The sequence below is a fragment of the Lissotriton vulgaris genome, chromosome 2_1 (genome assembly GCF_964263255.1).
Source record: "Lissotriton vulgaris chromosome 2_1, aLisVul1.2, whole genome shotgun sequence".
NCBI classification, from domain to species: domain Eukaryota; kingdom Metazoa; phylum Chordata; class Amphibia; order Caudata; family Salamandridae; genus Lissotriton; species Lissotriton vulgaris.
In genome coordinates, this window is record NC_141687.1 from 758,612,531 (window position 1) to 758,640,040 (window position 27,510).

At 43.6% G+C, this 27,510-nt stretch overlaps 1 protein-coding gene across 2 annotated transcripts in view; it reads left to right on the forward strand.

Moving 5' to 3' along the window:
- Positions 1 to 1,026: 1,026 nt before the first annotated feature.
- Positions 1,027 to 27,510, forward strand: part of TPH1 (tryptophan hydroxylase 1) — a 391,357-nt gene continuing 364,873 nt past the window's right edge. The window contains exon 1 of one of the 2 annotated variants that reach the window (XM_086956069.1): positions 1,027 to 1,839. In XM_086956069.1, the coding sequence (XP_086812195.1) occupies positions 1,753 to 1,839 (87 nt within the window). In that variant the 5' untranslated portion in view covers positions 1,027 to 1,752. The remainder of the gene's footprint in view (positions 1,840 to 27,510) is intronic. The other variant, XM_086956070.1, reaches the window with a different exon arrangement.

Below are 27,510 nucleotides of genomic sequence, written 5' to 3' on the forward strand. Positions count from 1 at the left end.
CTGATATAAATGCAATTTGTAATCCTTTTCCTTCAATAGTTACATATATTTACTCAATCATTTGCCAACATTATAAACTTTTTCGGCTCAATCTATGATTTCAAGATATACTATAGTGCTAGTATGCCAAATGTGCAAATTCATTCGCCCTTTTGTCTATAGATTGTGATATTTTATCTCACTTTATTACTTTCACCAATATTTTAAGGTGCTAAAGTGCCGAGAATATACATATTTTTCTCGAGATTATGCAATTTTTTTTTCAGTTCTTCGTTAAAATCTGTATTGCTTCCCATTATATGAGCCATCTAAGCAGTTAATGCTTTATAGACATGATCGAAAAACGTTATCATCATTGTTATTGCCATACTGACTACTCCTAAAGGATTTCATCCACACATTCACAGCTGCAGATAGCACCATAGGGCCATTTGCGATAAAATGTCTTCTACAAAAATGTTTTCTTATATAAATTTAGAAAGTTGAAATCAAGAAGAATGCTCGATCTCTACTATCTTGGATACAATAAAAATATCCATGTAAAATATTTTCTAAATCCCTATCAATTTTAAAAGTTTGATTCCAGAGGCAGGAGGGCGGGGAAGCTCCTAAAATCTAAGCAGAAAACAGTTTTGTTGAAAATGATTCATTTATACCGACCCGTTTCTAAAAATACAAATAGCCGGAAAAACGGGGAGCGTGCAGGGGATTGGAAAAGAAGGGGACATTCATAGAGGTTCTTATGATAGAATGTTCTGGCCTTGCAGTGTTTGCTATCTTACAGTCTATGTGGTCTTGGGTTGAAGCACGTCATCGTCCTGTTTGATCCGGGATGAGTGTACTCCGTTTTTTTTCTTCAAATTATTGTACGCATTTTAATGAACCTCAGTTAATTCTCCCTTGACGTGGATGGGTGATGTTTGTTTCCATTTGCTTTGTGACGAGATTAAGACTTGTTGCCCACAGCACCCCCTTCCCCTTCGCAGACACACCTGCAGATAAAAAGGCTGTGAGACCTCGGTCCCCCGCGACCAAACAGCAGATGAGGCCTGGCTCGTGACACTAGAGGGCCGACGAGAGAAAGGAACAGGACCTCGATTTTAGGCTGATTTTGAACACTGCAGAGGCGACCAGGGCACACCTACGAGGGCTGCAGACCCCGTCCGACACTCCACATGTGTCTGAGATAAGGAGCCCGGCGCTGAGGGTTACTGGCGCCCTGGGATTCAGACACTCTGGTATCCCCCGTGACTAGCGGGTCCTGACTCTCCATCCGGGCAGGAGAGACGCGACCCCTGCTGCCAACCTGCAGACCCCTTTCTGCCCCACTTCAGAGTGAGAGGGAAAGGACCAGACGCCGAGGTGAGGCTGAACCTGCCCCCACGCCTCAAGCAGCAGAACAGCGACACGCTTCAAAGAGTCACAGAGCAGATACTGCCTCCAAGCGCGAGCAGGAAAGAAGCACGTGCTGACGGGGTAAGCCGAACTCTGCAGCCAGCGCAGAGCCTTACCTGCTGGCTGACACTCAGAGGTGCCACGAGCCGCGCGCCTGCAGTGCCTCCGGACCTCTGCCAGCCACACTCAGCCTCCGCACCCGGCAGACTCTAGAGAGGTACCAGGGGCCCGTCCCTGCAGTGCTTGCTGTACTCTGTGCCAGCTCAGCCTCCGGGCCCTGACACGCGCCAGAGGTTGTGAAGAACCGGTGCGTGCTGAACTAGACCACAGCTCCCTGCCCCAGACCCGGAATCCATCATGCACACCTGCAGAGTCGGCGGCCCTCTGAGGGGTCGCTCCTTCGACTCCATGAACAGCGTCAGTGACGACAACCAGTTGAACGAGGTACTGCCGCGCGCCCGCGCTAATCACGCCTCAAAAACCCCTCTCCTGCCGCGCAGCGCGTGATTAAATACCCTCCCCAGTAAGACAGCGTATGCTAGAGTGCGCTGCCGAGTTGTGTCGCAGTGTGCAGCGAATATATACTAAAGTAAACCCGCTGTTGTGTAGACGAAATGTGTGCAAGTTATGCCCCTTGCGTCCCAATGTATGTAGCTTATTACATATTGTAATTGAACGCTTCTTTGGTACATTTCTCTTTGTGGGGGAACTAAATATGCATTTTGAATATTACTTCTGTAAAACAGCACTGTTTGCCTCAAAATTATATGGAGTAAAATAGACAGTGTCATAACGGATAATAGCACATCCTTAGAATAATATCTAATAATATACAGCTACAGAGTGACTCCGAGCGAACTACTGCCGCTCGGGCAATTTGCGATTAAGCAAAAAAATTGTTCATAAAATAAACGTATATGTTATGTACTGTGGTACAGATGTATTAAGACGTTGTGTGTGTTGGTGCAAAGTGACGCCAACCGGAGCCATGTTTTCATAAACTGTTTACTTTCCCTTACAAACCTTTTGCGCAGGACTTTGCATCAAGAGGCATCTCATGGGTGCTACAAGGGCATTCCCTCCCTACCACGCATGTTTTTTTTATTTAAGCAAAGCCGTTGCTACTAAAATAGTTAGACAGGGCTTTGAAGGAGGAGATAAATAAACATCTCTTTGAGGCAGGTGCTAAATGGAAGACATCGTTTCATTTCTCCTAACTTTTAATACATTGCATGCGCAGATCTAATGTGTGAAAAGTTAAGTTTGTCTAGTCACAGTGTTTTATATTGGAAAGGTACCTTTCCAGTGCACAACCTATGCTAGACATCACGCACAGACCTTCATACTGTACCTGCAGTGGTGAAGAGAGCTGCAGTGGCATATGTGAATTGTTATGGCTCTGCCCTGTTCTCTCCGCCTGGCAAAACGCAGCACAACAACACGACTTGGTGTGCTGCATTGCACAATTTTTAAATACATTTGCCTGAGGGTGTGGAAAATGTAAATATCAGAGTTACCATTGCTAATATTAGATGGCCTTTCAACCTTGCTGGGGGTTGGGTGGGTGGGTATGGAGGAAGAGTGTTTACATCTCTAGAAAGGACTGACTTGGATTTGAAACCTTGACCTACGGACAGGATTAACTGGAAAGGGGATTATCAATCCTGCCTGTAATCCCAGACAGGTAGAGAAGAGGTTGAGTTTCGCTACCAGAACTGGGTCGCTGCAGGACGATCTATTCCGCAGAAAAGCGTGACCTATTTGGATATTAAAATAGGGCCATTGGCAGTCGTATTTTATTTACACTTCTTTTCATATTTGGGATAGCACTGATATGGCTCCAAGGAGCAGTAAAGCACTTTGCAAAGAACATTTGTATTGCAGCAGGGCCATTTTAAACAGGACACATCATGCATAAAAGAGCATGGTGTGTGCCTGTGAGATTCATTGAAAATCACTTGTTGATCGATATGTGACAGAGAAGGAATAGGACATGTATTCGAACAGGGCACTGTACAGTTTTTGTTGACATATTATCATTGTACAATTTGAGACAACAACAGTTAAATACATTTTCCCAGAATCATGGTTTTTGGTCAGATGCAAAAGCTGTGGGTTTGACTCCAAACCACATCTCATCCCAAGCATATCAGAATTCCGAGACTGGAACAGAACAGTGCAATCACCAGCCTTATGGGACAGCTTCAACTTTCTCTCACTTCTACATATGTAATACATACTTTTTTTACAATCTAAATGGGGACATTGTTAACAACATAAATCAGGCTAATTGTCTCTTTTTTTAGGAGTGGACACCCACAGGGAATAGTCCAGTATTTAATTTACGCTATTCAATATTAATTAATTAATGTACTATATTATATATATATATATATATATATATATATATATATATATATATATATATATATATATATATATATATATTTATTTATTTATATATATATATATATATATATATATATATATATATATATATATATATATATATACTGTTTACTTATAGTGCTAATGTATATATGTATCAGGCTCAATTGATGGATCGACTGTTATGGAAATCGGCAAGCGCAGTACCTTCCATACCTGAATAAAGCTGTTAACAGATTACCGCTGTGGGGTGCTGCTCACATGTTGGGACAACCAAGGAGCTTTAATATATATATATATATATATATATATATATATATATATATATATATATATATATATATATATATATATTACCTACTGGCGGTAGCCAGTAGGTATATATAGTTAGGATTGTTTTCCATAGGAAATCCCCAACATTCTATTGGGAATAACTTTGGCCCTGGTTGATGAATCTTCGCAAATTTCTCAAAGAAGATGGCTCGCTCCGCTCCGCTCCTTCCCTGAAAATTTGGGGGGGATTCGTCAAGTGGGGGCTGAGAAAAAAGGGGGTCCCGAAACGTGTTTTCCCCATGTTAATTTCCATAGGACCTTTAGACTCAGCTACAGCTTGAACCGCTGAAGGGAATTACACCAAACTTGTCAAAATGGTAGTGTCTGGTATGCAGATCACGCTTTTGGTAAAATTGTGTAAATCCCTCCAGTGGTTCCTGAGAAAATTAGAAGAGAAATCAATTATATATCTATAAGCGCGAACGCGTGCGCGCACCCCGCGATTTTTCGCGATTTTTTTTTTTGGGCGGGGCTTGGGGGGGGCTTGGGGGGCTTCTCTCTTTCATTTTGTGTTTATTTTTTCGATTTCGAGGGTGCCCACTCCTCGTTTTGCCCCCCGAGATCACCGCCGCGGCCCGAGCCGCCTGAAGATGGCCGCCGCCTGGTTGTGGGTGGGGCCGGGAGGACGTGGTTTCCGCTTCCCCCTGCCTGGGGGAAGCCTTTGATGTCCGGACCGGTCTCCCGTGCCAAGGGGGAGACCGGTTAATGATGCGGGCTGGTGCAGTACTTGTGCGGGGCTCCCGTGTGCTGAGGAGCCCCCGCCTGCACCATTACTGATTACCGCTAGAAAACGGAACGAAAATCGGCGCGAGCAAGCACAGCACACGGAACGAAAATCGGCGCGAGCAAGCACAGCACAGTGGGGACAGCGGGCACAGCGGAGACAACCTGCAACCTGCTACCGGCATTTCTACTCTCTGAGAGCAGAGCGGAGCAGAGATACGGAGCTGCGGCAAGCCGCAAGCTGCAAACCGTGAGTCACGCTGCTCCATTTATCACTTATCACTCACTTATATGGTGACAGGCCATACACAAGCTTGGGAAACCGAAGTAGGCTGATTAAAACCTGACCCCTATTTTTGCAAGAGACAACTTAAATATGGCAGGCGCAACCCTGGCTATTGGATATCGAAGAAAAGAAAAGAAAAGAAAAAAATGGTCATTTCCACGCTTAAAACGTGATTAGCTTGAATTTATTTTCATTGGAAGGCATATCTATTTTACTAGGCTAATCCTGAACACTTTTCTATTTAAATTGAAGTTGCCAAGCAACTAGGCATACATGCATTCTGTTTAACAGTGGTTTTCCCTACAGTCATGTAAATAAGAATCAAACGTAACCACCTGACATATGAAAACTGAGTAAACATTCCATAGTTTCAATCACATACAAAATTAAAACCCAGTGTTGGTTTTTTAGCCTTCACAAATGGCAGCAGCGTTTACATTGTTATGTCTACAGCCGCTCATCACGGAAGTTTAGTTCTGGGAAAGTTTAGTGAATTCATCTTAAAAGGCGCCATGCAGTTAGCATGCTCGAATTCCCCCTTGAGGCATGTGCATTGCAAATGCGAGCGAAAGGCAAACTTGTAATCGTAATTACTAAATTATGTCTCGACGAGAAAGAAAAGAATTATAATGCCATTCATTTGCATAAATTGTTCCAGACGCATATACTGCATGCTTTTCAAAGGGAACTGTATGAGCTCTATGCCGTGTATATGAGTAGTTTAACTCGTAGGTACTGTTATTGTTCGAGGGTAGGCTGCCCGACCGACAGTGGAGACAGGGCAAACCCGCCACCCACACCCTCCTCAAAAGTGATGTGACGAGAATTGGGAGCACCGCACCCTACCATCCATCCACACAACCGTTCACCTATCGATCCACCTATTTTTATTCAATGTATTCTGCTACAAATTACTTGCATACCTTTCACCTATCCTCAAACACTGCTCACCCTGCACACTCACCCACCATTTACTACGCACAGTCACCCTGACATTGTGCAGGCAGTCTGATACTGCTCACCCACCACTCACACAGTCCACCATCCAGCCACCCATCCAGCCATCATACATCCATCCATTATTCATTCATTCATGCATGCATGCATCCACCCATCCATCCAGCTATCCACTCAACATGCATCCACCCATGCATCCATCCATCCACCCTGCATCCAACCATCATGCATCCACCCAGCATTCATTCATACACCCACCCATCATGCATTCACCCATCATGCATCCACCCAACAATCATTCATCCATCATGCATCCACCAGCCATCCATCCATCTTCCAGCCAACAATCATGCATCCATCCAATACCCAGCCACCCTCTCACCCACCATTCATGCACCCCATCCATCCACCCACCCATCCATCCATCCTGCATCCATCCATCATTCATGCATCCATTCACCCATCTATCATGCATGCATCCATCCATGCATCCACCCAACAATCATTCATCCATCATGCATCCAACCATCGTTCATGCATCAAAAATCAGATCCCTAGGGCTGCTCAGGTGGTCCCACAAGGATATTAACATATTTAAACGTTATCCGCTAATAGAATTAGCATTTTCAAAACCTTGTAAATTCACTGAAAAAACCATAGGTTTCTGGCCTTATATATATATATATATATATATATATCCAAAATCGATTCCACACAGTACAAACAGGAATGTCCAGGCCAGCTTTGCAGTTATCCAAGAGCTTTTATTCTTAGCTCCTACTCAACGCGTTTCGAGGTTAAAACCTAGAGGTTTTAACCTCGAAACGCGTTGAGTAGGAGCTAAGAATAAAAGCTCTTGGATAACTGCAAAGCTGGCCTGGACATTCCTGTTTGTACTGTGTGGAATCGATTTTGGATATCTGGGGAGTGGCTGCCCCGTCCAGGCCCTCCGCTGCAAGGGGCAGGGGTTCAGAGCACGAAATTACCTTTGGATATATATATATATATATATATATATATATATTAGCTTTTAAAAAACCAATGAAATTCACTGAAAAAACCATAGGTTATACACTATATATAGTTAGGAATTAGCCTAATTAGCCTTTAAAAAACCAATTAAATTCACTAAAAAAACCATAGGTTTTAGACCTTATATAGTTAGGATTTAACATATAAAAAAAAACATTGAAATTCCTCCTATATAGTTATCTGGACATTTTATTGACATAAAACCCAATGAAATTCCATATATAGTTAGTTGCAATAACTATATATCGCGCACCCGCAATCCACTGCTGATGATGTCACATATTACATCATTCATGACATGGTCAGTGACATCACTGATGACATCTCAAATGACATCACTGATGACATAACTGATGACATCTCAAATTACATCACTGATGACATCATGACACACCAATACCAGTTACTACATACGCACTCACTGATTCCTACGTCTACGCACACATTCACTCATTCACCCATACAATCACTCGTACATACAGTCACTAATTTTTACAACACTGTCATATGCACTCATACACCTATGCAGACACTCACACACTGCCACTCATCCATGGAGTTACTCACACACCTAGTCAGTCCTGTAAAGAATCAATCACACTTCGATTTCCTCATCTATACAGTTAAACACAAAACACCTTACTTTTCCAAACATATACTAACACATACTTACTCTCTTATACAATTACTGATACAAGTACACATTGATCTGCACATAGTCACTCGCCTCCCAGCCAGTTACACACACACTCAGTCTTCCATACAAATACTTGGGCAACCAATCAATAAGCTATATAGCCACTCATATAGCTACTGATCAACACATGCAGCAGCTTGCACAACAACAGACATATTGATGCACACTTTCAGACAGTTTAGTCATTAACCCATGCATTCAGTAAGACACATTCATTCACTCGCTCAGTCAGTCACGCACCTACTAAATCCTTCATCCAGACACTTATACATCCACTCATTCTTCAATATGTAAAACATATTTAAACTTTACAGAAACACACAGTCACTGGATGATGTCATCAGTGATGTCATCAGTGATGTCACTGACCATGTCATGAATGATGTAATATGTGACATCATCAGCAGTGGATTGCGGGTGCGCGATATATAGTTATTGCAACTAACTATATATGGAATTTCATTGGGTTTTATGTCAATAAAATGTCCAGCTAACTATATAGGAGGAATTTCAATAGTTTTTTATATGTTAATTCCTAACTATATAAGGTCTAAAACCTATGTTTTTTTTAGTGAATTTCATTGGTTTTTTAAAGGCTAATTAGGCTAATTCCTAACTATATATAGTGTATAACCTATGGTTTTTTCAGTGATATATATATATATATACACCAAACACCTTCACCAATCCTAGCAAGGACACAAGCTACTCCAGCCGACTTTGTGCAGCTGCAAATGATTATTTGAGCAGAGAATCGATATGCACACTTTTTTCGTGTAGCAAGAGAAAGTTTATTTGAGCGGAGAATAAATAGGCACGTATTTCAACCACCTACGGGTCTTGATCACATGATCTGTGATCCTGTGTCTTGCACTTAAAACGTCACTAAACAGTGAGAACAGACTTTTTGCAATGTATTTAGCATGATTGCAGTTGCTTTGCCGGCTAATTCTCACAAAAAGTTAATTCAATAAACAAAAACAAAAGAATTCATTAACATTATTACACATGCTCTCTTATTGATTAATTCCTCTACTAGGAATTATAGTGATCGAAATAGCAATCAAGCTCTTCATACATAATATATGTTAATACATCATTATAACGTGAAACCTCTCTGCGTTTGTAAGCTTAAGTAGTTTTACAGTAGAGCAAACTGCTTCATTGTTTCAAATTCATGAGACCCAGATTGCTTTTCCGGGGCGCAGTATTACTATTTTATAGGAATTTCAACATGTCCTTCATTCTTTCGATTTAGTAGCTTTGCTGTGCATTTTCTTAGTTCATAGCCAGTCATCTATTTAGTGTCTCAATAATGCACAACCAATTCGTTCAGGTGACTCTGTGGGCGCATCTACAATATATTTTGTCCTGCAAAGGATCTCTAAAAGACAATTGAAATAATTACATAACTACTGACTGTGAATGTTAATTCCACATGCAAAACATTTAAAAACAACACCCATTCATCTACACAGATCAACATTTCATGAAGTTGAGGCGGAGCCCCATGGAGCCTGAACATGTAATATCTGTCTTACACATGCACATGAAGCTTTTTATCCACATTCATCCCCTCTGGAACGATGCAGCCCTTTTCCAAGATCATTCTGGATTCCATTCTTCTAAGTTGAGGTACCTGTCGCCCTCTCTAAGGTGTTTTGGCACCACATTCAAACCAAAGAACCATGCCTGTTTCCAATCTCCATCATGATACTCATTAAACTGTTCGGCGGTGCCATAACTTGCATCATTATTTGGAATCGCATGCCAATGCTCCAGAATGCACTTCTTTACAGGAAAGATTGAGGACCCAATGTACCACCTGCCACAAGGGAAGGTAATAATATAGATCATCAATTCAATTTTGCACCCTAATGTGTTTTGGGATCACCCACTTTTTCTGTGTCCGTGCAAACAGTGTTTCTTTGGCATTGGTGCTGGAACCACAGGCATTACATTGACCACACCTTTTAAAGTCTTTCCCTCGCCGCAACCAATTACCTTGTTTGGGCACAAAGTAATTCTGAACCAGCATATCTTTCAACAATGTGTTTTGTTGGAACATTATGGAGGGGTGTGACCCTACTCTTGGTTGAAGGATGGGCCAAGTGACAAAATGTCCAATTTCTTTTAACACTTTTCTTAACTCCCTAGTTTTCTGAGGAAATTTAGTGATGAATCTAATGGGACCTTCATCCACCTTGTGCTTGTTACTTTTGGGTTTGTAAAGGGCTTTCTCCCTCCCCACGCTATCTTCTTGCTCGTCTGTAGCCATCAGAACTTTGTAGGGATACTCTCTCACTTTCAGTCTTTTGGTCATCTTGTTCTTTTCTCTGCAGTAGCCTTCCTCGCAACTGTAATTCCGTTTAGCACACATGAATATGCTATACGGTATGTTCCACTTGCAACTTGGGGAATGGTTACTAAAGGCATGTAAAATAGAGTTGCCTGACGTATCCTTTCTAAACAATTCTGTAACCAGGGCATTATTTCTCACTCTAATCTTCAGGTCCAAAAAGTCTATGGGTTCTCTACTTCAACTCATCGGAAACCGTAGATTTAAGTTGTAAGAACACAGCTTGTTCTTAAAAACAGATATATTGATAGATAGATAGATGGATACACACATATGTGTGTGTATCATTATATATTTATATATTTAACTAATAATTAAATATATTAATTCACTAATTTTAAACATTAATTTAAATCACTATACATGCATTTTTATATCATAAATGTATCCAGTACTATTTGATTAAATAGTTCAAAGTACATTAGATATATACACAATTTAGTTTCAACAGGTTGACCATCAGCGGAAGTTATTTTAGATTTCTTTCTTTCATTGTTTAATAGCCTGTCAACATGGGTTCTTTCTGTCTCTTCAGGGTACTATGCATAGATTGAATTCCCGTAAGGGTATGAATGCATTTGGTTTAACATTTGATATAATAGAGTGTTAGTATAGTTTGGCAAGTCAATTGTCAACGCAGATGCTAAGCAGAGAGTTCATCATGTTTGCGAAAACCTCCAGAGTATTACTGCTTGAATCCAATATACTTTCATTGTACACCATTACTCAGAAACAAGCATATATTGCTTAGAGGTCAGTCACTTATAATTGTGCATTAAGTGTGCATGAGCTCCGTGGCCTAGAAACAGCATTTATTGTAATGTTTCTGATCGGATTTCTGGCTCAGCGAGTTAAGTGCTCACCAGTGATAAATGTGGTGATACAACAGCCATAAATTCAAATCATGGCCAAAGTGATTTAGCTTTCCATCCTTCCAAGGTTGGCAAATTGTCTGCCATAAACTAGGCAATTAAAACATTTGTGATTTACAATGTTTAGTAAAGCAGGCGTGCAGCTTGACGTGCAGTATAAAAAAAAGACTAGTGTAAGTCTTTTTCTTCTCCTTTGCCAATTTGCTCTTTAGTCGTCAGGAACTGTCTCTGAACATCTGACTGTTTTCAGAATACATCCTTACCCTAACCTTACATATTTCCTTTAACATCTGAGATTGTCTTTCTCTTAATTTAGCTTTTTTTAAGTCAAGTCACCTCTGCTAAAATAGACTGGCTCTCTCAGGGCAGTGTAACATCTCATGACTAGCTACTGAATTCGATGGCTCAACCACTCATTCAGAAATCACAGATCTCCCAGCTGGATCACATTTTTAAAATGTCTGGCAGGTTTTGTAACCTACTCTGTAACTGAACAAATTTTAGAAGATATTCGCCTATTTTCCCTTTGTGGCTATGACTTTCTCATTCTCTGTCTGCGGTTCCAGGCAGAGAGAAAGAGTGTCGAATCATGAGAAAAGAAGGGGGAATGAATGGAGGAAAAGATGGCCGGCCGTCACAGCTCTGAATATGGTCTAGAAACCGTGCTAGGACTTATTGAGGTGCCAAGATATTTGTGAGAGGGACATATGCCACTGGGATCCGATTATGAACTGAGTGACTGAGGAGAGATGTGTATAGGGTTACAAAACCTGCGATCAGCACTTGTGAAGGCTGAGGAGAGGCGTGTAGGGTAGTAGAGATACCTTGCATCAAGACACAGAGAGCTGAGGGAAGGTGTGAGGGAAACATACACAATGGGTCCAGTGCTCAGGGAAGCAGAGGGGAGATGAGAGAGAGAGACAGACCCACTGGGATAAGGACTCAAGAAGGCTCGGGTGAGATAAGAGAGAGGGAGACAGAGATACTTAGATGAGGAACTCATGGAACTGATGAACGATGGATGAGGGACAGGGGCCCTGGATTCAAGAGTCAGGATGGCTAAGGACAGAGACAGCAGCAAGACCTGTCTGTCTGTCTCTATCTCTGTCTGTTTCTGTCTTTGTCTCTATCTGTCTCTCTCTGTATCTCTGTCTACCTCGGTCTCTGTCTCTGTCTCTATCTGTCCCTGCCTCTATCTTAGAGCGGACTTTTAAAGGGCCTTTTGGGAAGATTTCCGACGGTGCAGTGAAGTCACAGAGGCCGGCAGTAAACACAGAAGATGGCCGCAGGAGCATACTTAGTGAATACCATTTTAATACGTATTCACTACGTATGCTCTTGCGGTCATCTGTGTTTACTGCTGGCCTCACTGGAAACGTAGCAACGACAAGGCAAGGTCCGTGGGCCGCCAATGAAGGCCCGCGGGCCGCCAATGAAGGCCCGCGGGCCGTACTATGAGTACCACAGTACTAGAGGGTCGAGACAATTATAAAGGCAAGTAAGAAGACTTATTTGGAAAGAAAAATGGAGGGTGGTGCTCAGAAAACTCCAGCAAACTATCATGTCCAGGAAGCTACTCTTTTAATATGGCAGATGTTCCCTGGAAGGTGGTTGTGGGTCTAACACGAGTGAGCAAGGCTATGGTTCTGACAGAAGGGGAATCTTGGACGAAACATGGAATCTTGGAGAAACAAGGAAGGAACACCCTCTTAGGGGGCACATAAAATTGGATTTTGCACAATCAGAGCCGTCCCTTGCTAAGATAGTGCCCTGGGCAGAGAGGAATAGGGTGCTCTTGCTGATTCCAGTGAAGAAAATGAAGCAGCAGGGGTCCACTTTTGTGTTCACTGGTCAGTCCCTGGCTCCCCTGGCTCTTCAGTGAATGGCTCCTGAACCCAAACATCTCCAGACCTCCCCCAGCTCACCGAAATCACCCATAGCTTTTCTTCCTCACCCTGATGAGGGTGATGTTCAATGGCGGTTTCTCCACTAAGGCGAAAGAGCGTCACCCCACTGCTTACTGAGTGAGCAATTAAAAATAGAAAAATGAAATGATAATACCTTAAGGTTACTGGCTCCATTATTTGGTGGCGGCTCTGGGCTGTTTCGAAGCTGGGGGAGGAGTAGTGGGCACTTCTTCGTGCGCATGACAGTTTGGCCGGCCATCTGAGGAAGTCCAAAATGTCTGCACACTTTGCATGTTCTTCACCCAGGGTGCATTACGGCTTGGGTGGACAACATGTCCAGGGTCCCATTCCCTGTCTGAGCGCTGAGCCACCACACTCAGACCATACATAACGCTGCATTGCAGCATTGTAATTGGCTCAGGTGAGCCTGGGTTCTTTCTGCTTCCACATAAACCAGGAAGAGGACAAGAGAATGGAGGAAAGGGGGTGGCCAGCCACATCCAGGTAAGTGATTAAAAAAAAAATATATTTTTATTCCCTCCCCCTCCTTCTGCTCCCCCCAAACCCGCTCACACCCGTTCGGTAGCAGCTGCTACTGGTGGTGTTGGTGTGTGTCAGCAGGGGTGAGAGGGTGAAGGGAGGGGGCTAATGGGGTGTTAAAAACATTCCCTATGGTATGATAAGGAAGGGCCACTTTAAAGTGGCAAATATAACAGAGAAACAAGAACGCAGGGACAGGGACAAGTCTGGAGCAAGCTGAGAGTGGTGGTGCTGTTTGCATACCCTTAATGCACACAGCTCCGTGCAGTCCTCAGAAGATTGGCACCCTGGCCCTGGGCCCAGCTCGCCCACGCCAAAAGCCGACCCTGTGCACAATTGAGCTTTAACTTGTACCTGTTTTGTACTCCTGAGTTTGTCTTCCATAAGTGGAATCTTTGCACAGAATGACTAGATCGCATGTGCAGCTTACTAAGCACTGGTTCACACACTGACAGTGTCACACAAATGCCCAGTAACACATCCAGTCCATCCCTCACTCTTTGACTCATTCACGCACTAGCTTGCAGACATTTACACATATGTTCAGTTAAGCATGCAACCCAGTCACAGCAATGCACTCAGCCAGTAACACTCTGTATCGTACAGTTACCTGATCTCTCAATTGCACATCCAGTCACATTCACCCAGCCAATTCAATTCAATTCAAATCCTCTTTACTCCGCTGTAATACAGCCACAAAAGTACAAATTAAAAACAGTAAAACACATAAAACCAAAAACCGATTATAAAAATATCCATATGTTCACAGCTGGAGTAATCTTGTGTAACCTAAAAATAACATCTAGCGAAAGATGTTAGGTTGGTCTTCTATAGCGCACGGCTACTCCAAAGGAGTGTCCCGGCGCTTTAATTAGTGACCGGAAAGGACAGACAACCACAACATAAACAGGACCACTACAGAGAGTAGGGAGATCCAGCACTGGAGAGGAAGCACACTACCGGGCAAAGAGCCATGTTTTAAGGCCCTTCCTAAAGGCCAGTAGATTTGATGTACTGCGCAGTGTCAGTGGGAGAGAGTTCCAAAGCTGCGGAGCTCGCAGCCTGAAAGAGCGGCCTCCAATGCGAGCCTTTTTTACTCGGGGAACAACAGCTAGGAACAGAGACTCAGATCTCAGGGATCGAGCCGGGTGGTAAAAGGAGAGCCTCCTTTGGAGATACTGAGCTCCCGAGGCATGCAAGGCCTTGTGGGCCAGTGTCAAGGCCTTAAACTCTATCCGCTTCCGGATAGGCAGCCAATGGAGCGACTGCAATAGGCTAGATACTCTGGCCCGTCTGTGGAGGCCAAAGATAGCCCGCGCGGCCGCGTTCTGAACAACCTGCAAGCGTTGCAGGAGATACTCCGGAAGGCCAAGATATAGAATGTTGGAGTAATCCAATCTTGAGCCGATTAAGGCCTGGACCGTAGTCCGCCTGTGCTCTTCCGAGAGCAAGGGGAAGAACTTCCGGAGCATCTTGAGAAGGCCAAAACAGGTTCCCGAGAGAGCCAGAACCTGGGATCTTAATGTCAGCCCGTTGTCGATCTTAATTTCCAAATTCTTAGCTAACTGGGACGAATGCGCTGGAGGGAACATGTCGGTAGGCCACCATTCATGCCACTCTGGGTCAGATGAGCAACCAAAGAAGAGTATCTCAGATTTATCTGAGTTGCACTTGAGGCTGAAGATGCCTAATTAAAGTGCTGTATACTTCAAAACACTGATACAGTGCATTGAAGTGAGCTTACGCACTTACAGTTTACAAGTTTCTACCATACTTCTTTAAAAAAGTTAAGTCGGGCATATTGATAGTCTAGAGCGTAGGTACTTGCAAACATTTTTCAGGGGGCCAAAAAGTTTGGCTTGTTGTGTGACAGAGGGCCGCATTGATGCCAGCAGGGTGGCAGGTTTTGTCCATCTATAGTAGCAAAATGTTGGGTAGTACTTCTATTCTCTGGACGTCTGGAATCTCTGTAAATCTGGAGAATAGAGGGAACCTTGTGGTGCCGGGGATTCTGGTGACGGATGGGAGAGGTTGCGATAGAAGCGGATCGTTTCTGCTGTCCTGAGAGGCACCCCGCACCTATGGGAGGGGTGCCTTTAGTGGGAATTTCAGGCCTGAGGGAACGGTTTAGTTTCTCTGAAATTGGTCATGGGGAGGGTCACAAGGTAATGCGAGAAGACAGGGAGGTGCGCCTGCGATCCCTCCCCGAAGGTAATAAAAATTCTGTACTCGAGGGAGCAGCCCTCTTTGTCCTCTGGGGCGTTCCGGAAAGGTGTAGCTGGAGCAGTTGCCCACCCACCCATCCCTAAGTTTAATAGTAGAATTGGCGGGGTCCTGACAAGAGAAAAAGGCCGGGACTAATTTTTAGTGGAAACTGTCTGACCCTGCAATAGGGAGGCAGTCATTGGGGCTCTGGGCTGGCGGGAGAGGGGGCCGTCCTGCTAATGGTCCGGACTCTCCGGCCCTACCCTAGTAGCCGGTGCTTGGAGGAAGCAAGATGGGGAGAGCGATTTGTGCCAGGTAGGTGCTAAGCAGTGCTCTGTTGGCCGCGTCTAAAGGGTAGGCGACGGATAGTTACCTCAAATGGAAGTAGTGGAAAAGGGGTTGGGTTGTGTCCTGCTGGTACAACATTCCTCAAGAGTGGATCTAGAGATGCCGATTGTATATACATGGTAACCTGTGGCGCATATGTAAACAGGTGCCTCATTGTGTTCACTAATGAGTGATTGGTTGATTTAATAAAATTGGTCAATGTTGAAGGTTTTATCAACAAATAAAGATGGTGTTATTTGTCAAGTAATAAAAGCTACGCAGTGAACACAATTCATTTGTAAAGTGTCTTTGTGGGGGAGGGTCAATGTGTTGAGGACGAATGGCACGTGATATCCCCACTATGTTAACTCACATAATAAATACTTTTCTTTTTACCTTCGCTTGCGCATCAATACACAACCCAGGCCACTCAGACGGTGAACATAACAACTGACTTACCCGTTAGTTCACTATTTGTATTGTTGCTAGGGTCGGGCAAGCATAAATGTTTTTAACTTCATGTTTGCAAACTATCACTTAAAAAATACTTCCCAATGCACTGATATACCAAGGTGAAATGCACTTTTGAGATTTTTGTAGAGACTTTCACATTTTTTCAAGATGTCTTTAAAAAAGAACGTGCTTCTAAAGTTAAGTGGCGCAGAACACCTTTACCTCTTTGCTTTTACTTTAGTTAATAAGTTAGTTTAGTTGGAAATAAATGCTTGCCCCTTTAATTAACAACTTTTGGAATATTAGTGCACCCTCAAGTTAACAATAGCCCAGTCCTGCTGTACACCAGGAGGCTGCATGTAACGGTCAGGAGGGACACATATGGCCCCCGGGCTGTACTTTGAGGTTCACTGGTCTGGAGTGCACAGCAGTCCTTAAACATAAGCTCACAAAAAGCATTTTTTATGGTAATGAAGTTGTTTCAAAAGAGCAAGGTGAATACTTGTCAAGTTTCAGGTTTACGTATTTAACGTATTAAAAACATTTTGGTGTATTTTTGATAAAAAGGGTGAAATTGAATATTGAAGGAACACATTATTAAAAGGACAAAAAGTGATTTAAGTTTGTGTTGAAAACCTAAAGAAAAACAAAGTAAATATTTTATTGTGTCTGCCCAGAAACAAAACATCAAAGAGCATTCCCATTATCCTTTCCCATGATGCATATCATTACTAAGGGTACTGTCATGATTCAGGGGAGGGTAAGCCGAAATTGAGGTCTTTAATAATTCTGCACTTAACTTTTTTCCCGAGCGTGGTTTGTCTCATCCAGTTATTTACTCAGTTAGTCAGTCTCACTCTGACAGTCTCTTACACAGCTAGTGACTCGATCATTCACGTCATATTCACACATCTTCAATCAGGCACTAAGGGGCATATTTACAAACCCCATGAGCCACTTTTACGCCGCTGTTTCATCACTTTTTGTGATGCAGCGGCGGCATAAACAATGCGCCACGTTGCAGCCCATTTGCAACGTGACACATCTAGGGAGACACGTCACGTTTGAAAGCCCCACACCACATTATGCCTGCACCAGGTATAATGTATGCAGGGTGGGCGTTCCCACAAAGGAAAGCCTTGTAGAAGTGACACAGTAAAATCTACATGATTTCACTTTGCCACTTCTAGGATGCCACTGCGTCAAAACCCTACGCCTTCTTGGAGCAGGCATAAAGAGTGACACAGTGTATTGAGAATAGGCCTCCCCGGATATTGCTGGAGTTGCGTCATGCTTGTGACACAACTCCAGCAATGCGTGATTTTTGCGCCAACAGATGCGTCAGAATTTCTGATGCATCTGTTAATCGTTACGCCATGGTGCACCGTATTTTATATACGATGCATCCATGGTGCCCCAAGGGTTTTGCACGCTGGCTGCTGAAACGCAGAGATAAGTCAGTTTCTTGAAAATCTGCCCTTAAGTGACAATAATCCACTCGATGACACATACATTCAGGTTCAATCATACACTTTTTCAGTGAAATAAACAGTTATTGGGTCACACCCGCAGTCGCACATATTCAGTCCGGCACACACATACTTCCACATTCATTCCGCCACTCAATAACTCAGACAATTGGACAGCCAGTCAGTCACTTTATATTAGATTGACCGTACTTTTCTATCATTGCTCGGAGATTCATACTGTATAAAAACAAGAAAATGGCAACATCTGGCTGGCTTCATGCTACACTGTAGAAGATTCTTGTCATCAAAAAATGAACGCAATTGGTTTAAAACTGTGTCAATTATAGGAAAGAGGAAGTGTATACCCCTTAGCCCATTAAGTTTGATATCTTCAAAGAAGACGTTTGTGCTCTTTAGCTGAGGGAATATCTTTTGTTCTGAAGCAACGTTTGAACTTTTAGAGAACTGCAGTGGCTGAAGAACAAAATCCTGTGCTGTTGCAAGAGGATGAAGCAGAGGTGGAGCAGAGGAAGAAATTGAAGGGTTCGATTGTATGGGATTTTGTTCATATTCATCTGTAGGGAAAAGGGTGAATTCTAAGTCTGTTACCTTCAGCTATGTAATAAAGATATTTCCTGTGGGAGTGTGAAATAATACTTTTTCTGTACCATGAGAATGAGAAAACACCTGCAGACAATTCATTCCACTATGTTGGCGTGTGCAGAAAGAAGGCATCAGAAGGAGATAGAAGAGGCAGAAGCAGGAACTTCTTCGGTTACGGCAACACCTTTGACTTTTTCTGCTTTGTCAGCACCTCCACCACCACCTGCTGCATCTGTCTATCCAGTAGGACCTTCTAATTCTTCTGCTCCATCAGCACCTCCACCAACACCCAGTGCATCTGTGCCTCCACCAGTACCTGCTCCTGGTACAGTGGAGCCAATACATCTTTTAAGGCAGAATCAGAAAATTAAAAAGTAATATGGCACTACAAAGAAATACTCTCTCTTCTGCCATACTGTCATTGTTGGGGCAGAGACAAAATGGCCAACAGTGTCCTCCCCAACAACCTTATTGTTTTTTTGCCATTGTTGGCCTCTTGTTTCCTGTTGAGACAATTGTTTTGGTTCATCATGTTGATCTTGTAAAATAAAAAGTCCCAGAAAAAATGTAGAGAAAAAAAAGCTTGTTTCAGAACTAACCAAATATCTTGAAAGATAAAGAGCGTCTACCAATATTAACCATACTTTGTCAGGAAATAATAAATTGTAATTAATATTGATATAAATGGTAAGTGGAACATGGACCTTATGGTCGTTTCATAGTAGATGGTAAGTTAATAATAGAGTTATATTTATTAAATACAATCAGAAAATACTCTAGACAACAGTAATATCTGATTGTATTTAATAAACGTAACACAAAGTCAATCTATCATTGTTTTCCTTTTTCTGTGTTCCCTGATAAAACTACTGTGAGAAATACGTTTTTTTGTTTTAGTGGGGTGTTAACGCTGCTCAAGCAGCAGGCACAATTTCAGTCAGGGTGAACCACAAAACCCACAAAATTAACCTGTTCTTAACTCTCTGGTAGCTTTGCATAAAAGCAGACAGGTTTCACTTAGAGGCAATGTGTAAAGTAGTTGTGCAGCACCCAAACAGTAATAAAATGAAAACACAATACAAGAAAAATCCCACACCAATTTAGAAAATTAGAGTAAGTTGTATTACATTATTTGACACTGAAATGACAAAAATCCAATCAGTAGTATCGGAGTTGTGAATTTTTGGAGTTTAAGGTAAAAACTAGCACCTGAAAGATCAAAGTGCCAATCACAAACATCTAGTAGTGCGAAACCAGGTCAAAGTAAAAAAATATGGACAACAACGAAAGAGCACTGGTTGGATAAAAACAGGGTAATGGACCCGGAGCTTACCTTCTGACTTAGAAGAAATTTCAGCAAAAAGTCTCTAAGAAGGTAGACTTTCACCGGGGTAAGGCTGCAGGTGGTGTCCTAGGAGATGCCATTGTCGGGAGCCAGCTTAATTAAGGGGGCCACAATGGTTTCATATGCCCTAAAAAACCTCCTGTAGTAGTATCAAGTGAAGCACAGGAAAGCCATCATTTCTGTTTGGTGTTAGGAGTCTTCCAGGCAAAGATAGTCTCTATTTTGGTCTGGAGGAGCCGCACCTTATCCTGCCCACAAGGTGTCCGAAGTGCACCTCAGAACCTTGTCCTATCTGGCACTACTGGCCTTGAAATTCAGGACTGCCTGTGGTAGGGCTGGAAGAACTTCCTGTAGGTGAAACAGGTGGTCCTCCCATCTGCAGCTGTAGACAACTATGTCATCCAGGTAAGCAGCACTGAAGACCTCTATCCTGGCTACGATCTAGTTCACCAACCTCTGGAAGGTGGCAGTGGCATTCATCAAGCCAAAGGGCATCACTCTAATTTGAAAGTGGCCCTCTAGATTAGAGAATGCTGACCTCTCTTTGGCCGCCTCAGTTAGGGTATTCTCCCAGTACCCTGAAATAAGGTAAAAAATACTCATGAACTTGGCAGCCTCTAATCTGGCAATGAGCTCATCAGCTCGGGGGATGAGGCGAGCATCAGTCTTGGTGGCTGAGATAAGCCTGCTCTAGTCCACACAGAACCTGAGTTCTGGGGCAGTGCCCGGTGGGGCAGCTTTGTGTACCAGCACGACTGGGCTGGGCCAGAGACAATATGCGGTCTTGAGGGAACCATCCAGGTACACTGACGGAGAAGAATAATTATGAAAGTTCCAGTGGAACCCTTCTCACGCCCACTCCTTTGACCATGAAGCAAAGTTCTGCTTTTTAGAAAATACAACATGACTTATTAGTGTTGTAGGTATTGTTTACCTTATGCTTATTAGATAGCATTTGTGAGTCACTTTTTCACCTCACTTTGGAGTGGTACACACAGGGCTAGACCATGTGTTGTCCTGAAGAAGAGCATTGGGGAAGCTCCAAACATTTTGACCTCTGCTAGGGACCCCTGACTCATTGAAACTAGGCACCCTAGAGACCTACCTCTTTTTTAACATATCACAGGAGCAAGAATAAAGTTATTTCGCCCACTAGTTAGATATTTTTAAAGTCACTCCAATCCACATACACCGCTGCATCACACATAGTTCCTCAAAACAGTGTGCCTACGTATTTTGCAAGTCGTAGCAAGCCTCAACCCGCAGCGGGTTGGTATGGCCCCTATGATGAAGCATGTCACTGTGGGGAAACCCCGGTGAGTGAGGGGACTCAAGAAAGGACATTTTTTTCCTTTTTTGCCAGATTTTCTATCTCACACTGAGTAAAAATCTATCTCTACTGCTAGGTTCTCTATCCGAGATTTTGGATTTTGGATGTCTATAACTAGAATAGGAGGGTGGATCTAGCATATCCCTCTACCTCCCCCCTTTTTTTGATCTGGACCAGAGACTACAAGAGTGCTCAATCACCCCTAATTTGAACCACTTGGAGTCTTCCTCCTTAATGCTGGCCACCACTTTGTCTGTCAGCTTGTATATTGTGTTTTTGATGGGCAGGCTGTGCTCAGTATCAATATAATGGGCACACAGGTGTCTAAGCCCAGAAGTGAGGGAAAACAGCGAGTCAAACTGTCCCAACAACTGGTGACAGACCTCCTGGTGTTCTGGGGTCAGGATAGGAGAGAGGTTGACACCGTTCATGGATCCACCTTTTTCCTTGAATGATTGAAGGTCAGGGAGAGGTTCACTCTCCTCCACTTCATCTGTGACCAACAGCATGGTGACCTCAGATCTCTCATAGTGGGGTTTGAGGCAATTGAGATGGAGTACCCTTAGGGGTTTCTGAGGGTCTTGAGGTCCACCAGGTAGGTGGCCTCCCCATTCCTCTCAATCACCTCATAGGGCCCAATCCGAAAGTCTTTGAGGGCCATGGGTTCCACTGTCTCCATTACCCACACTCTCTGGCCAGGCTGAAACTCTACCAGAGAGACCTTCTGGTTATATGAGAGTTTCATTACTTCCTGGCTAGCCTCCAAGTACTCCGAGGCCTTCTTCCAGAACTTGGTGATCTGTTTTCTGAGGGCTTGCATGTAGCTAACCACTTCCTGGGGGGTTTCTTGGGAGCTTGCTCCCACCTCTCCTTCATCAGACTGGGAGGACCCCTAACAGGGTGTCCATAACAGACTTTGAATGGGCTGAACCCAACTCCCTTCTGTAGCTCCTCTCTGTAGACAAAAAACAAGCATGGTAAGATTACGTCCAACTTCAGCCTCATGAGCTTCGACAGGCTCACAGTTATGCCTTTTTGGGTCTTGTTGAATCTTTGGTTTGAGTATGATAGCCTGTGGAGAACTTGTAGGTTACTCCACACTCTTCCCACATGGACTTCATGTAGGCAGACATAAAGTTGGTGCTCTTGTCAGACACCAGTTCCTTGGGGAACCCCGGGTAAAAATAAAATGTCCCCAGGACCCTAGCCACCACAGGGCCCTTGTCACTGCAGATGCAATCACAGACATTTGGGTATCTAGTGGCATGGTCCACCAAATCCAGGATAAACTTGTTGCCTAAAGCAGGTTCGTGGTCCAAGGATCTAACAATTTAGAAGCCCACTTGTGCAAAGGGGTTGCCAACCACAGGTAAGAGATGTAAGGGATCCTTCAGTTTTTCTCTGTTCCCCACTGGCTTGACAGGTGAGACTGTTCCTGCAGAATGTATCCGAGTATATCTTCATCTGGGGCCAATAAAAGTTGGAGACAAGCCTGGCAAAGGTGTTTGTCTTGCCTCAGATGTCTGGTCAGGAGAATTTAATGAGCCAGTACCAGTAGGAAGGCCCAGTAATTTTGGTAGACCACTAGCAAAAGTGTTGCTCCCTACAAAGGCTCACTAAACAGGAGGTCATTCTTCCAATATATGAGGTGATCTCCAGAGGTGTGACCAGCTGCCTGGGCTTTAGCTTGCCACTTCATGCCCTCAAGGCTTGGGCACTCCTTCTGTGCCTTGCAGAACTCTTCCCTGGTGGGCCCACCCTCAGCTTGCTATCCAACACTACAAGCCCAGGTAGGTTTCCTAGGGAAGTAATGTCCTCCCTGATAGTCTCTCGGATGACCTCCTCTGGTGCCCCATTCACCTGTACCATGGGAGATTCTGGGTCTCATTTCACATGGCCCCTGTCCTTCTCTTTCTTGGCCACTGCCTGGACCATGATTCCAGGCTGCAGGCTTCTTTTGCTCCCTTACTGGGCAGCCATGGACCTTGTGGTCATGCAGACTCACTGAGGTAACCCCAACATTTCGAGGTGTGAGCTCCAGTTCCTTCCAGGCAGTGTGCTCCAGATCATTCCCAAACAAACAATCCACAGGCATGGCAGGACTAAGACCCTAAGAGAACCTGAGGACCGCCCAACTCAAAGGGAACCAGAGCCACTGGGTAGTGGCTCTCACGGTTGCCTTTTACTACAACCTGGGGAAATGTATTAGGTATCACCAGCTCTGAGGACACCAGATGACACCTGACAGTAGTCATACTGGCTCCTGTGTTCCTCAGAGCTTCCACCCTCTTTTCACTGATGGTGACACACTTCCTGTACTTGAAAGTATTTGCAGGCATGTGGGTTTTGGGCACCATGTCTCCATCACCACAGGACACTAGGTTAACTTCTGTTGTCTCCCCCACATTAACTGGGGCCACCTACTCTGAAGCACTACATTGGCCAACCCCTGGGTCTGCCCATCATTGGGGAACTGTGCCCTCTTAGGGCACTTAGAATAACCCTCTGAGTGCCAAACCTGTACCACTCTATACCTAGGGACAAACATACCATTACCCATGTCCCTAAATCCAGATTTCTTTTGGTCAGTTTGGTATTTGAGTCCTTTCCCTTGAGAACCAATTTGGAGGCCTTGAGAGAACTACCTCTAGTTGTATCTCCTCCTTCTTTTTGGTGGAAGCCCTGGCCACCCTTTTAGGTACCCAGACGCATTTTTGTGGACCCAGGTGCTGATCCAGCGGTATGCCTCATTAGTAAGCTCCCTGGGGTCAAATAGCTTACTATCTAAAAGGAGTTGGCACAACTCTGTAAAACACAGACTGACCAATCGTTCTGTATAGTCCATTATAATCTTTCACTTCACGGCCCTTCACCCAACCATCCAGAGTATTGGAACAAATGATACACAAAATCCACCAAGTTCTGTTGGGGAAGTTTCTGACTGTCTCTGAACATTTGCCAATATATCTCTGGGGAGAGCACATATTTCCTGGTCAGTCCCTCCTTTTTGAAGGGATACTTGATCTTGTCCCCTGGGCTAACAGGGCATCCCTCCCTTCATTAGTAATGTGCCTCCAGAGCTGCCCCCCTCAATTTTCATAAGGGACCCTGTGTATCTCTAGGGCAGCCTCATAGGGCTCAAACCAGTTGTCTATGTCATCTCCCACAACACAGGTCGGGACCAGATCCTTTAGGGTGGGACTCTTTTTCTGTAGTGGACACTGGGTTAATGCTGATCCTATTGTTGCTGGACTCTGAGGTCTGCCTGGCTTTGAGCTCCAGTTCATTCAGAATCAGTTCATGTGCCAGTAGAAGTTTCTTTTCAGCCAAGGCTCTATCTGCCTCAGCTTTCTCTCTGGCAAAGGCTATATTTGACTCAGCCTTCTCTCCACTGCCTTCAGCCTCATCTTGGCCAGCTGCAGTTTGAGCTCTCTCTCTGCCTTCCTGTTCTCCAGCCCCTCTGGTGACAGCTCATGGGCATCCTCTTGGGGTGAGATATGCTCCTTTTGCAGCTAGGGACTCAGGTTTGGGTCTTCCTCCTCCTCCCCATCATTCAAATGTTCTCCTTCCTCTTCTGGGTCATGCTCTTCTGGGGTGGACTGCCATCTCTTGACATTATTACAGTCTCTAAGGGCTATTTGGAGGTCTTACTTTGTGGCCTTCTTGCTTGCCTTCACCCCCTTTTCTTTGCCGAGCCTCCAAAGCTCAGCACTAGTGAGATTGCTGATGTTGAACAGGGCCATCTCCATTGTGCAAAAAGGGAGGTAGGGCACTAAAATTGAGAAAAAGGAAAGGAGAAAACTGGCAAAGGAAAACTAAGAAGAATTTAAAATGAGGTCAACTCTGGTGCAAATTATTTATATGGGATTTTGTGTTACACAAATCACGGTATTCCATTGCACAAACACAAGTACTGGACCCCACCACTGAACACCAAGGAGAGAAATTGGGCGTCAGGATTCCTGCCACAGCTCACCTCTCTTAACCATCACAGTATATCAGCATGACTCATATCATTCCTCCCAACACTTATCAATGAACAAACATCTTGTACCATGACTTTTGACCATATTACATTCTGTTGGTAATAGCTAGCTGCAGATGGTGTTCCCCAGTTTGTTTGAAAAGGTTTAATAGCGTTTACAAATGTTTTACCATGCATATGAATGGTCAGGTTTCAGGCATCACAGAAACATCCAGAAAATTCACCAGAATAAGCATCAAGCAACCGGCATAGACATCCTCAACGTGAACCTTCTGGAAGACAGCCCTCATAAAATGAATACCCTGCACATGTTCGAATATGAACTTTATGAACATTATAAAACATCTTCTAGAAGACATCCTCATCAAATTATTCATCTTCACCTGTTACCTGCTATAAGCAATCAGAATGCAACCTTTGTGAACCTTCTAAATCACCTTCCAGAAGGCAGCCTCATCAAGTTAATTGTTTGAACCAGTTCCTTTTTGCAAACAATTAGAATGTGACCTTTATGAACATCCTAAAGTAGTCTTTTATAAAGACCCTCTACACTCCTCCCCTTCGCTTAGCCTCCTCGAGTGCCACCTACCTATTTCCTAGCTTCCAGGACTCTGTTTTGCCATCTCCCTTGATCCTCCCACTTTGACGTCACGGCTAAGAATGTACGACATTAGTCTCAAAACAGGATGGAAAAAAGAACTCGAATAAAATGAGAACGGCATTATCAAATTTAATTTTACTACACTGAGCTCAGTCACAACATTGTACTACAAACAAAGGTAACCAGTGTCTTTGTTCAAAACCACTACAGTTTCGAAAACTTTGATGAAGGGGTCTCTAATGAAAGCCTAATTGAAAACAAAACAACAACAAATCAAAACTAAAGGTTGGCTGAGCTTTAAAAAGTTTTTATGAGGTGATACCTTAAGAGAGAAAGTTAATATTAGACTAAAGCCTTATTATTTGTTTGTTTATATGTACTCTATCTGCTGGTACCATTCACACGACTGGTGTGAATGCCTGTTGTAGTGTTGTTGAGTAGACTAGCCACAACATCTTTGACTTCACATGCTCTCTCCATCCCAACCCCCTTCCCCCTGGGATTTGCAAACAATGCAGTGTCTCCTCCTGTAAACTGAGGGCAAGTCTCTGGAGGATTCAGGACATAGCATTGTCGTCCCATTGGAATCTTGTGGGATCCAGGTAGGTAGCTTATGATAGAAGGCTACGCCACACACCCAGCCTTCATTTCGGGCAGCACCATGACCAATCAAGACCAAATATTCACAGACGATCTAGCATGTGCCTTATCAGGGAACCTCAATGATGCTAACAATCTGTCTGAGTTAATGCAGCAGTCGCAACTAGATCAGAATAGGTTAAAAGCAGAAAACGGAACACTTATGGAGGAGTTGCAATGAGAGAGGATACATTTCACACAATGGAGGGATACTAAAGCTAAGGATAGTCGCCCAGTTTTGACCCAGCCTGTATTTGGAGAACCATTTCAGAGAGGGGTGTTTACAACTACTGATCAGAATCTGCATGCATCTGTCTCTACACCCAGTCATGTGCCCTTAGCAGCTTTAAAACGCTGTCATGGTGACCGTACTAAATTTGCAGCCTTTACAAGTCAATGCGAAATGCATTTCCCATGCAAGCTTCAGGCGTTCCCCAATGGCACTGCTAAAGTAGCGTTTGTAATCTCTTAATTGGGAGGTGTATCCTCTAACTGGACAATTCCTTTAATAGAAGCAAACGATTCCCTTTTATACAATTATTCTGCTTTTAAGGCTGCCATTACTAAGTTTTTTGCAAAACATGTTTTTATCCAAGCAAGTGACAATGAGTCATTAAACCTACGATAAGGTTCTAATGACCTGCAGACTTATATCACTACCTTCAATCGACTGGTGGTAGAAAAATGCTGTCCAGACGAGAAAAGAACATCCCTATTCTATTGTGGGTTAACAGATGGCCTTAAAGATTCCCTCTAACACTTTGTTGATCTGCCCGATGATTGTGCAGAATTTATTTATCTTGTGGTTAAGCTACATCACCGATTGGGCAAATGAAAGAGTGACTGATCTCGAAGTGACACCAGAGTAATTATTCTAAAAATGGAGAAGAAGGAGTCAGGCAGTATGACTCTTGATACTGAACCTATGCAGATAGGAGGTATAAGGGGTCCACCATCTAATCCGGAAAAGGAACGTTTCTGCAAATTAAACATATGTCTTTATTGTGGCAAAGTTGGACATTTCGCTAGGGAATGCTCTGAAAAAAACAAAAAAGACTAAGGTT